General features: G+C 50.0%; 1 protein-coding gene and 1 long non-coding RNA gene across 3 annotated transcripts; both read left to right on the top strand.

Annotated features, from left to right (window-relative positions):
• Positions 1-11,848, top strand: ccm2 (CCM2 scaffold protein). 2 transcript variants are annotated; one of them, XM_064340719.1, is made up of 10 exons: positions 1-380; positions 4,534-4,710; positions 5,587-5,670; positions 6,067-6,250; positions 7,388-7,524; positions 7,911-8,046; positions 8,325-8,382; positions 8,588-8,732; positions 9,028-9,166; positions 9,454-11,848. In XM_064340719.1, the coding sequence occupies exons 1-10, from the start codon at positions 351-353 to the stop codon at positions 9,732-9,734; spliced, it is 1,371 nt and encodes a 456-aa protein (XP_064196789.1). In that variant the 5' UTR covers positions 1-350; the 3' UTR covers positions 9,735-11,848. The 2 variants fall into 2 exon arrangements, with proteins under 2 accessions (XP_064196789.1, XP_064196790.1); XM_064340720.1 differs by lacking the exon at positions 1-380 and adding an exon at positions 2,466-2,623.
• Positions 11,849-12,219: 371 nt separating this feature from the next.
• On the top strand, positions 12,220-12,690 carry LOC135257701 (uncharacterized). The gene is made up of 3 exons (XR_010330709.1): positions 12,220-12,330; positions 12,379-12,528; positions 12,578-12,690. It is a non-coding gene; the product is annotated as an uncharacterized LOC135257701 (long non-coding RNA).
• Positions 12,691-12,833: the final 143 nt, after the last annotated feature.

Genomic DNA, 12,833 nt, shown 5'->3' on the forward strand with positions numbered 1-12,833 from the left:
CATGCTGGGATATCGCTCTACGCCCAAAATGGCGGCAGGATTGAAAAGTTGGTGATGTTTTTACCCCACTTTGAAAACTCCTCATGTTTGAATTACCGCGTTTTCTGAATGTAAAAAAGGTCCCGATTACTGGGAGACAATAAAGACTCGCAGTAGAGCTAGTGATGAAAGCAGACGGAAGTTGAAGTTCGTGAGTAATCTCCGCTCTTGTGCCTGCCCGGGTCCGGTGTTTTGCTCTCGGGAAAGTGGGGCTGAATTGTGTATCGGCGGCGGCGCAGCGATGCCAGTAACACGGAGAGATCCGACGCCACATCCCTTGAATCCACAATGACGAGGATCTTCGGATAGACATGGAGGATGATGTGAAAAAAGCAAAAAAGGTGACTTTGCCGACTATTTCAAGGGCTGAATAGCGAGTTGCTAGCTGGCTAGCGGGGGCGCCTTGATTTACATTATAGGGAGCTAGCATTAAAGCTAGCTACCGTTAGCTTGGTAGCTGGCCAGATTCCGAAGGCTAATGCTGGGCGCTAACCTTCAACTGACAATGTTCTCCTGCGTATCAAGCTAACGCTAGTTTTATGTGCGTCACATTTTAAATAATATTTCCACTTGCAGTACTGTAAGACTGTGGACTGGCTCAACTGGTGTCATAGCGCTTTGTCCGTTCGTTGTTGTCCACGAGAAGTGTCATTCGCGTCTCCGGAACTCCAGCAAAGCAAAACAAAACAATGCCGTGGCAACGAGCTTCTTTTCACTAACACCGGCTAGATGCGTGGGTGACGTCGCCCTTTCTAGTTTCTGAATATGGCTTGCCTGCCCATTTGCTTGTCAGTTGAGTCTGCTATTGTCTAAGTCACCCCCCTCCCGCCTCGTAAATGAACTGGGCAGTAAAAAGGCCCAACTCAGCTGTCAAAAGAGTTTAGGTTTTGGAGATGCTGATGATGAGGCTAAATACTCCCGCAATGGGAATTCAGAGATAAACTGGCTTTGTTTAGTTTTAACAGACTACAGCACTACCTGTGCTGTTGCCCCTTAAGTAGCCAAGTTAAGTGTTTCGTCAAGGTTTTGCACAGCTTTGTGCTTTTAAAAAGAATTCTGATAAGTTTTCTGTTTATACACTAAGTTCAAATATTAAAATAACATATTTGCATAGTATAATATAATAATATATATACTATTTCTTCCTGTTGCCTGTGTTGTTTACTGTAGTAATTGCAGTTATAAATTAACATAGAAAACGATAACTTAAATAACTTTGCATTCAGAAAAGGTATTTTAGGTAGACGGTCTTGGTATTCCCATGTAATGTCCCAGTGTAAACCTGTGCTCGATTTCATCACATATCCTCATACAGTGTGAGACCTTTTAAATATCCAATTACTTTGGCTCAGAAGACAAGCTACAGTTGTTCTGTAGGAATAGGATTTCCCTCCGGTAGATTTATGCTAAATGCAATGATATTTACTGTGCTTCTTCAAAAATCACTCCTGTGTTGGTGGCGTAGGACACTTGTGACCACCAGGTGGCGCTGGTGCACATGCTTTCATACTCGCTCCTGAGCCCATTCAAGTCTACTGGTCACTTGAGCATCTTGGGGGGGGGGATAAGTGTTTTTTCATTCATAAATAAGTTCATTTTGTATTTAATTTCAAGACTCTTCGTCCTCCAGTCAAAGTCATGATTGATCAGGTGTTGTTTTTGCTAAACCTTCGCACAAATCACAGTGGAGCACTGTTTGGTACGGCTTTTGGAAGTTGTGTTCCAAGTTGTGATTGTTAAACTCGATGTCAGTTTGTCAGCTGTCCAGCAGAGGGCGCCCGTGCTGCACTCGACTCTCGAGTTACAGGTACAGATGGTGGTGACACATTAATGTCCTCATGACCCTACTGTCTGCTCGCGTGCTGTCAGGTGTCATGGTCACGTGATACAGGTTTAAAAAAAAAAAAAAAACTCACCTGGGATCGGGTGGGAGACTAGTCACATTCATTCTGAAATGGAACGGGTGGAGAATTTCACATTTATAATATGGGCTAGGTTCATCGAGGGCAGTAAATTACGGATGGAACAGTGAAATGAAACAAAATGACGCGCGCCCATTTTTGTGCAATAAATGTAAAAAAAGTACTTTAGTGTGTCGTTTAACACTTGAGGAACGAGCTCTCGCCAGCTTTAAAACTCACACTCTTGTGTTTTGTGGAGTTGCTTTCAGTTTTGCGCATTCATCGTTCTGTTTGGTATTTCCCTGTCGTATGTAGTGTTTGTAATTGCACTCCGTGTTTTTAAAGGGAGCTCCGGGTGAGTTTCCGGCTGGGTGTGATTGAATGGTGGGGGGGGGGGGGCAGGCAGGCTGTCGCTGCACAGCTGTGTCTGTGAAGAGGAGCAGGCAGTGAGCATCGTTACAGGAAGTGGTGGTGGCTGCTCTTCCTGTTTCGCGAGAGAGCGAGGGCGGGAGGGGGTGGGGGGAGGAGGAGGAGTCTGTGTTAGCATACAGTCAGGAGCGAGTGTTGCGCACGCGGACCCTCTCTCTGCTCCACACGGCTCCAGCTCCGGCTCCCGGCCCCCGCCCTGGCCCCGCCCGCTCCTGCATATTTCAGGCCCCGTATGAGGTTTCATGGAGGCTGAGGTAGGACCCGCCGCTGCCGGGAGAGGCTTCTGCTCCGAGCTTTAGCACTTTAGCGTTAGCCTGGTGTTAGCCCAGCGTTAGCCTGGTGTTAGCCTAGCGTTAGCTTCACGCCTCCTCCCGTTCCATGTTTGCGTGCGGCTGGGTATTTCTGCAGTAGCGCTGCAGCTCTGCGGCTTCGCGGAGGTCTAAGGCAGCGTGCGAGTGTGCTGTTTCATGTGTGACTGCAGTGTCAGCTGTGAGTGCGTGTCAGGTGAAAGGGCTGTATCAGGTGGATGGGTTGTGTATCAGGTGCTGTGGCTGTTTGCAGCTCCTGTTTGAGAGATAAGAGGAAGGAAAGGAGGTCACTCCTAAACGCTTAGGTCACTTCTGCTCTGTGTTCTGTGCTGCTATGTTTAGTGCTGCGGTGTTCCTATGCTGTGGTCAGTGCTGTTGTGTTTCTGCTCTGTGTTCAGTCTGGTGTCACCTGGCCAGGATGAACAGCCAGCTGTCCTCAAGTTTCTTACCTCTCTTGAAGTTGTGTGTGTGTGTCTGGGGTTTGTGACAGCGTTGTGTGTGTGTGTGTGTCTGGGGTTTGTGACAGTGTTGTGTATGTGTGTGTGTGTCTGGGCTTTGTGACAGCGTTGTGTGCTTGTGTCTGGGGTAGTTGTGTGTGTGTGTGTGTGTGTGTGTGTGTGGGCTTTGTGACAGCGTTGTGTGCGTGTGTCTGGGGTAGTTGTGTGTGTGTGTGTGTGTCTGGGCTTTGTGACAACGTTGTGTGCGTGTGTCTGGGGTAGTTGTGTGTGTGTGTGTGTGTGTGTGTCTGGGGTTTGTGACAGCGTTGTGTGCTTGTGTCTGGGGTAGTTGTGTGTGTGTGTCTGGGCTTTGTGACAGCGTTGTGTGCTTGTGTCTGGGGTAGTTGTGTGTGTGTGTGTGTGTGTGTGTGTCTGGGGTTTGTGACAGCGTTGTGTGCGTGTGTCTGGGGTAGTTGTGTGTGTGTTTGTGTGTGTCTGGGGTAGTTGTGTGTGTGTGTCTGGGGTTTGTGACAGCGTTGTGTGCGTGTGTCTGGGGTAGTTGTGTGTGTGTGTGTGTGTGTCTGTCTGGGGTAGTTGTGTGTGTGTGTGTGTGTCTGGGGTAGTTGTGTGTGTGTGTGCGTGTGTCTGGGGTTTGTGGTTAGATATGATGTGAGAGGGTTGTCTTGAAACTTGCTGACGTAAACCAACATTGTTTTTTGTTATTGTTTTTGAAGTATTTTGATTCCGTTGACTATTAAGTATTCTTAATATCAACCCTTTGCTGTGGAATTATTCAGAAGTAATATTGGGATTATTGGAATATAATTAACTAATGTGCAATGTGATATTGACTGAATACTGTAATATTTCAATATGTTATTATTCAATGCTGTAATATTGATTGAACTGTGATATTGACTGAATGCTGTAATATTTAAATAACATGTTAATTTTGAATGCTGTAATATTTAAATAATATGTTAATATTGAATGCTGTAATATTTAAATAACATGTTAATTTTGAATGCTGTAATATTTAAATAACATGTTAATTTTGAATGCTGTAATATTAAATAACATGTTAATTTGAATGCTGTAATATTTAAATAACATGTTAATATTGAATGCTGTAATATTTAAATAACATGTTAATTTTGAATGCTGTAATATTTAAATAACATGTTAATTTTGAATGCTGTAATATTTAAATAACATGTTAATTTTGAATGCTGTAATATTTAAATAACATGTTAATATTGAATGCTGTAATATTTAAATAACATGTTAATTTTGAATGCTGTAATATTTAAATAATATGCTAATATTGAATGCAGTAATATTTAAGCGCTGTGCTGTGAGCTGTGTCTGATTGGACGCTGTAACGCTGCGGCGGCGCGGTCTCTCTGTCGCCCCCTGCAGCCTGGCATCGTGTCGCCGTTCAAGCGCGTCTTCCTGAAAGGGGAGAAGGGGCGGGACAAGAAGGCCCCGGAGAAGCTGACGGAACGGCGGGCGCTGCACACGGTCCCGCTGTCCCTGCCGGACCACCGCGTCGACCCCGACATCCTGCTCAACGACTACATCGAGAAGGAGGTCAAGGTACCGGCGCCCCCTGCGGCCGAGCGCTACCGCTGAGCGCTCGCTCTTATTAGTGTGTTTTTAGTACACGTGAGTGTTGCGTTATGGTGTGAGATTGTTCTGTTGCAATGTGAGCATTGTGCTGGTGCACTTTGAGCGTTGTTGTAGTGTGAGCATTGTGTTGCATTAGTGTGCTGAGAGTATTGTGTGTTACAGTGTGCTGAGAGTATTGTGTGTTACAGTGTGCTGAGAGTATTGTGTGTTACAGTGTGCTCAGAGTATTGTGTTACACTGTGCTGAGAGTATTGTGTTACAGAATGCTGAGAGTATTGTGTTACGGTTGCTGAGAGTATTGTGTGTTAGTGTGCTCAGAGTATTGTGTGTTAGTGTGCTGAGAGTATTGTGTTACAGTATGCTGAGAGTATTGTGTTACAGTGTGCTGAGAGTATTGTGTTACAGTATGCTGAGAGTATTGTGTTACAGTATGCTGAGAGTATTGTGTGTTACAGTATGCTGAGAGTATTGTGTGTTACAGTGTGCTCAGAGTATTGTGTGTTACAGTGTGCTGAGAGTATTGTGTGTTACAGTGTGCTGAGAGTATTGTGTGTTACAGTGTGCTGAGAGTATTGTGTGTTACAGTGTGCTGAGAGTATTGTGTTACAGTATGCTGAGAGTATTGTGTTACAGTGTGCTGAGAGTATTGTGTGTTACAGTGTGCTGAGAGTATTGTGTTACAGTATGCTGAGAGTATTGTGTTACAGTGTGCTGAGAGTATTGTGTGTTACAGTGTGCTGAGAGTATTGTGTGTTAGTGTGCTCAGTGTATTGTGTGTTACAGTGTGCTGAGAGTATTGTGTGTTTCAGTATGCTCAGAGTATTGTTTGTGTTGTGGCTGCAGTATTTAGGGCAGCTGACCTCAGTCCCGGGGTACCTGAACCCGTCCAGTCGCACAGAGGTCCTGCAGCTCATCGACAACGCCAGGGTGAGGCCTACTCCTGTCCCTTTCCTACTCCTCTTCAGTTACTCTAACCTACTCCTCTTCTCCTCCTCCTCCTCTTCAGCTACTCGGACCTTCTCCTCCACTCCTCTTCTGTTATTGTGCCCTGCTCTCCCCTTCTTTCTCCTTCAGTTACTCACCCTCTCTGTGCCTCCTCAGTATCTCTGAGCTGCTCAGAGTGATGTGCTCTGGTGCTGGTGCTGCTCCAGTGTGCAGTGCTGGTCTGTGTGAGCGGTAAACTGCAGTAGATCTCAGCGTCTGTGTCGCCTGAATCCCTGCAATCGCACACTGGCCCCCCAGGACCACCCCTGCTTAACACCCTCGAACCTGAGCTGTGCTCTGAGAGCGGTCATGTGACAGGAAATGCCCTGCCCCCGGCAGAAATGCCACCAGATCCCGGGTCAGCTGACGGCGGAGCTGGACGCTGTGGTCAGCCTGTCGGCGTACAACGTGAAGCTGGTGTGGAGGGACGGCGAGGACATCATCCTGCGCGTGCCCATCCACGACATCGCCGCCGTGTCCTACATCCGCGACGACTCGCTGCACCTGGTGGTGTTCAAAACGGGTACGCCCCGCCCCCAACCCTGCTCTCTGCCCCGCCCACAACCCAGCTCTCTGCCCCGCCCACAACTCCGCTCTGCCCCGCCCACAACTCCGCTCTGCCCCGCCCACAACCCTGCTCTCTGCCCCGCCCCCCCCTGCTCTCTGCCCCGCCCCCAACCCAGCTCTGCCCGCCGAAAACCCAGCTCTGCCCCGCCCACAACTCCGCTCTGCCCCGCCCCCAATCCTGCTCTCTGCCCCGCCCCCAACTCCGCTCTGCCCGCCCACAACCCAGCTCTGCCCCGCCCCAACCCTGCTCTCTGCCCCGCCCCCAACCCTGCTCGCCTGCCCCGCCCACAACCCTGCTCTCTGCCCCGCCCCAACTCCGTCTGCCCGCCCCAATCCCAGCTCTGCCACGCCCAGCTGGACCTCCGCTCGCCCGCCCACAACCCAGCTCTGCCCCGCCCCAACCCTGCTCTGCCCCGCCTCCCAACCCTGCCTCTTGCAACCGCCCGCCCCCAACCCTGCTCTCTGCCCCGCCCACAACCCGCTCTCTGCCCCGCCCCCAACCCTGCTCTCTGCCCCCCCCAACCCTGCTCTCTGCCCCGCCCCCAACCCTGCTCTCTGCCCCGCCCCCAACCCAGCTCTGCCCGCCCCCAACCCTGCTCTCGCCCTGCCCCCAACCCTGCTCTCTGCCCCGCCCCCAACCCAGCCTCTGCCCCACCCCCAACCCGCTCTCTGCCCTGCCCCCAACCCTGCTCTCTGCCCCGCCCCAACCCGCTCTGCCCCCCCCCAACCCTGCTCTCTGCCCTGCCCCAACCCTGCTCTCTGCCCGCCCACAACCCAGCTCTGCCCGCCCCAACCCTGCTCTCTGCCCTGCCCCCAACCCTGCTCTCTGCCCCGCCCACAACCCAGCTCTGCCACGCCCCCAACCCTGCTCTCTGCCCTGCCCCCAACCCTGCTCTCTGCCCCGCCCACAACTCCGCTCTGCCCGTCCACAACCCATCTCTGCCACGCCCAAAACCCCGCTCTGCCCCGCCCACCCTGCCACCAGCCTCACTGCTGCCCTGCCCCCCTCTCCATATAATTGTAGTGCTAAGAGATTTGTGATTAGCATTGGAAGACTGGCACGGTTAACCTTTGACCTTTGACCTGTGTGCAGCCCAGGAGCCGGGGGCGTCGCCGAGCCCCAGTGCCGGTGCAGAGGGGTCTAAGTCCCCAGCGCTGAGCTGCCTGACTGAGACTGGAGCCGTGCTGCTGGAGCTCTGCAGCCTGCTGGTGCTCGCTGTGGAGAACAAGGTGCAGTGTGTACACACACATCGGCTATAGACATACACATACACATACACTCACACTCACATACAGTATACACACATACACACTATACACACTCTACACACACATACAGTATACACACATACACTATACACTCACTACACACACTCACATACACAGACACACACACACTCACACACATACACACACACACGCACACACACACACACACACAGGCAGACACTCACACGCGCATACACACACACACACACACACACACACACAGACTCACACAGCTTTCTTACATGTGGTAATGTTCAGATATATTTCTGTGCCCTTTGGCTCTGTTTATAAATGTATTTCCTGTCTATTACACACGCACTCTGACTGCGGTGCCACTCCCTCTCCAGGCTGCTGCTGAGGAGCTGTGTATGCTCCTGAGTCAGGTCTTCCAGATCGTTTACACGGAGTCCACCATCGACTTCTTAGACAGGGCCATATTCGATGGAGCGTCTACTCCCACCAGACACCTCTCACTCTACAGTGGTGAGTGCAGCACAGACACCTCTCTCTGTGCAGTACAGACACCTCACTGTGCAGTACAGACATATTTCTCTGATGTACAGACACCTCTCTCTGTGCAGTACAGACACCTCTCTCTCTGCAGTGGTGACTGCTGTACATACACATCTCTGAGCAGTGGTCAGTTGTTTAGGAAGGGCTGTTGTATTTGGAGGTCAGTCGTTGAGGTAGTTGAGCAATCTGTAGCTTGTGGATTGCTCTGGTAGATGTGATGTTTATGAAGGTTTTCTGTTATGATTCAGATGATTCCTCCAGCAAAGTGGATGTTAAGGAGCCGTTTGAAACGGAAGCGAGTACTCTGTAAGTACAGCCAGCGTTTGACTGCCCTGTGGGGGGCTCTGCTTAAATATACGCACGTGTGATTACACCAAGTCTTCATACATGATAGCCTGCTGACATCCTAAGCTAAACCATGTTTAATTAGCATCCCTCTCCCTCCCCCTCTCTCTCTCTCTTTCCCCTCTTTCTCTCTGTCTCTCTGCCCCCCCTCTTTCTCCTGCTCCAGCTCCTTCCCTGGGTGTCTGGATGGGGGGGGTAACTCCCCCCCCTCCTCGTCCTCCTCCAACCCGGCGTCTCCTCAGACTAAGACCGTGAGCGAGGGGGAGCTCAGCACCACCGCCGCTGAGCTGCTGCAGGACTACATGACCACGGTGCGCCCCCTACTGGCCGGACCCCGCATATACACGCGCACTGCACACATCCACACACACACACGCATACTGTATACACACACACAAATACTGTATGCACACACACACACACATACCGTATACACACACACACATACACACACAGATACATACATACACCCACATATACACGGACACACACAACACACACACACAAATGCAATACACACACACACACAATAAAAACTAGTTTTAGTCCCTGTGTGCTGTGTGTCTCTGTGCCCTGACCCTGGGCGCTCCTGGTTCCCTCCTGCAGCTGCGCACCAAGCTGTCCTCTCAGGAGATCCAGCAGTTCGCCATGCTGCTGCACGAGTACCGGGACGGCTCCTCCATCCACGAGTTCTGCATCAACCTGCGCCAGCTGTACGGCGACAGCAGGAAGTTCCTGCTGCTGGGTGAGGCTGCCGCACCGCCCACACACACACACACACACACCGCCCTGCCACACACACACACCACCATCGGGTTCACTGCTCACTGGGGCCATCCTGTAGAATTTAAATTGATCATTGTGAGCTACACTTATTGTGCTCTTCCGCCATTTTACAGGCTTCATTTTCCTTCTATTCTCCTCCATCTCCTTTCTTCCTCTATTCTTCTTCTGTTCCTTTCATTCTCTCACTCGTGCTCTCTCTCTCTCTTTCTGTCACTCTCTCCTCTCTCTCTCTCTCTCTCTCTGCAGGCCTGAGGCCCTTCATCCCGGAGAAGGACAGCCAGCACTTCGAGAACTTCCTGGAGACGATCGGCGTGAAGGATGGGCGGGGCATCATAACGGACAGCTTCGGGCGGTACCGCCGGGCCATGGGCTCCGCCTCCGGCTCCACCGCCAACGGCAGCCAGGCCGGGGAGGACGGCGAGGAGCGGCTGGCGCCCTCCGGGGGCGACGAGTGGGACCGCATGATCTCGGACATCAGCAACGACATCGAGGCCTTGGGCTGCAGCATGGACCAGGACTCCTCCTGAGGGGGGGATTTACGGGTCAGGAGTCCTCCTAAAAGGGGGGAGGGGGATTGCTGGACCTGGACTCTCCTCTTAGACGGGGGATTTAGACTGAAACATGGCCACCGTTTTCTCCCAATCTCTGTTGCCGTTTGCAAAGTCGGTGGCTTTGATTGGCTTAGCACAATGTGAGAACCCCTTGAGCTGATGGGCTCGTCATCTGTCTGCACCTGGCAGGGTCTGCCAGAAAGCACCTGAGTCACGATGCCTCTGGCAACCCGGTAACTCTGGACAACGCAGGGTAACCTTCAGTAGCGAACCGTGGTGTTAGCCTGCTAGCCTCAGGCTGTGCACTGTTGTGTGTGAGCTCCGTTATTGCCCCTCCTTATGGTTAAAATGCCTCCTCCCGGGGCAGTTCCGGTAAGTAGTTTGCCCCAGAGCGCGCTCTCGTTATACATCACACCCAGCTGTGCAGTTTAACGAGCTCTTACCTGCCGCGTCTGCGTGCGAGCCAGAACACAACGGCGGGGGCTTCTATGGAGCTACGTGAGTATTTTAAATGACCGCGTTCCCCTTAGATCCCCCTTAAGGAGGATTTCTGTCCTGTATTCGTGACTGATGTTGGGATCTCAGAGACCCAGAGGGGCCTCTGTAGCACGCGTGTGTCTCGTGGCTGATTTAGGAACCCTTTTGGAATTGCTGGTCAATCGATCATAATTTCACCGCAGGACAGAGCGGTCCTGCAGCAGGGCTCGTTGACTGTGGGGCGTCCATTTTATGATTTAACTCGTTTTTTTTCCCATGATGGAAGGGCAGCTTTCAGGAAGGTATTTTTGTATTTTTTTTTTTTATTGTCATTAGTGGTAGCGTTAGTGTTTTGGATTGGTTACTGAAACACCCCGGTTCCCAGTCAGCCTTAGCCCCACCCATATCTCACCAACAGTTCTGAAACAGGAAGTTAGAGTCTTAGGGTGTGTGTACCAATCAGACAGTGCAGGAGAGGGCTAACCTCGACTGATTGGCTCTTCCCTCCTGGCTGCTGTTACAGGCTGTGAGGGGAAAAGCCACTTTCAGTCACATGTCCTATCAGACGTCCTATCAGAGTGCAAACTTCAGGCTTTGCCGTGATTGGACGCCATTTTGATTCTTCAAGCGATGTTTCGATATTTGGAAAATCCAAAACGATCCAGTATAGTTGGAAATTATCAGTACGTATGATCCAGCTGATGCAATCCTGTTTACAATATACACATACAGCCAAAATGTCTGAGTGATCATGAGGTCAAGACGGAAACGTAAATTATGATGATGGCGGTGTCGCTAAAGAGCAAACTGCTGTAAGATTATGGACATATAAAAATTTTTTTTGCCATGAGTGATAACAATATGGATTTATCCACGTTGTATCGATTGGACCGAATTGTTGCCCTTTGAACCGATACATTGATCTGGATTGATGGATCACCACACCCCCCATGTCCTATTGTCCTATCCTAGGTCTTGGTGTCCTATGCTACGTCTTAGTGTCCTGTCTTATGTCTTAGCATCCTGTCCTACATCCAAGTGTCCTACCCTGTGGGCCATACTGTCTTAGCCCTATTGGACCTAGGCTGTGAGGTCTGTAGGGTTGGAGCTGACCCCCCATTTTAAATTTTATACAGTGTCCCAAGAACCCTTTAGGAGGACGCAGTGACCCCTGGGTTATCTGGGGGGAATGGGGGAGGGGTGAGAATACCGAGAGTGCCTGTGGTGGGTGGGTGGGGGAAGCAATAATGTTATTTTAGGAAGGAGTTTTTTTTTTTCTTCTTATCAATATAATATCCACAATTCACAAGCAAAACTATATATATGTATTTTATTTTTTATTTATATTGCGATTTTGAGCAGGCAGATTTGTATTGGTGCTGTGGAGAGTGGAGTTCAGTTCTGCATTAGGAATGCAGTGCCATGTGTTACCACCAGGGGGCAGGACCTGCACATACACGCACAGGCCCCTTACAGTCCTGAGCATTTCCCTTTGGCCTTTTGTTCACTGATATATATGATCTTGTATATATAACCACGCTTTCATTTATTTTGAGTTTTTTTCTTTTGTTTTTACTTTTGTTTAGTGTGATAAAAGATCTTATGATACGCGAGTCGGCTGTCCGTGTCCTTGGTTTTGGTGTCAATGGAAGCAAAATGTCTGATTTTTAGGATTTTTGTTTCCGTTTCAGTTTAAGAGGTCCCCCTGGTAAGGAGTCAGACTTGCCTCATTTACAAACATTGAAGTTTTTAAACTCAGAGACTACACTGACCAGAGTGCTTTGCATGGGATTTATTCTTAAAGATCTGAACAGATTGTAAACACATCAGGGTGTTGGTTAAAGAGTAGGACTGGTGTGTGAACAGGTAAGTACAGACACATGGTGGTCTAAAGCATGGGACAGGTGGGTGAACAGGTAAGTACAGACACATTATGCTCTAAAGCATGGGACGTGTGTGAACAGGTAAGTACAGACATTGTGGTCTAAAGCATGGGACGTGTGTGAACAGGTAAGTACAGACACATGGTGGTCTAAAGCATGGGACAGGTGGGTGAACAGGTAAGTACAGACACGTGGTCTAAAGCATGGGACAGGTGGGTGAACAGGTAAGTACAGACATGGTGGTCTAAAGCATGGGACAGGTGGGTGAACAGGTAAATACAGACACATGGTGGTCTAAAGCATGGGACAGGTGTGTAAACGGGTAAGTACAGACACATGGTGGTCTAAAGCATGGGACAGGTGTGTAAACGGGTAAGTACAGACACATGGTGGTCTAAAGCATGGGACAGGTGTGTGAATGGGTAAGTACAGACAAGAGTGTCTACAAGCATGGGACAGGTGTGTAAACGGGTAAGTACAGACACATGGTGGTCTAAAGCATGGGACAGGTGTGTAAATGGGTAAGTACAGACGAGTGGTGCTCTAAAGCATGGGACAGGTGTGTGAACAGGTAAGTACAGACGAGTGGTGCTCTAAAGCATGGGACGGGTGTGTGAACAGGTAAGTACAGAGGAGTGGTGCTCTAAAGCATGGGACAGGTGTGTGAACAGGTAAGTACAGAGGAGTGGTGCTCTAAAGCATGGGACAGGTGTGT

Source organism: Anguilla rostrata, chromosome 6, assembly GCF_018555375.3.
Source record: "Anguilla rostrata isolate EN2019 chromosome 6, ASM1855537v3, whole genome shotgun sequence".
NCBI lineage: Eukaryota > Metazoa > Chordata > Actinopteri > Anguilliformes > Anguillidae > Anguilla > Anguilla rostrata.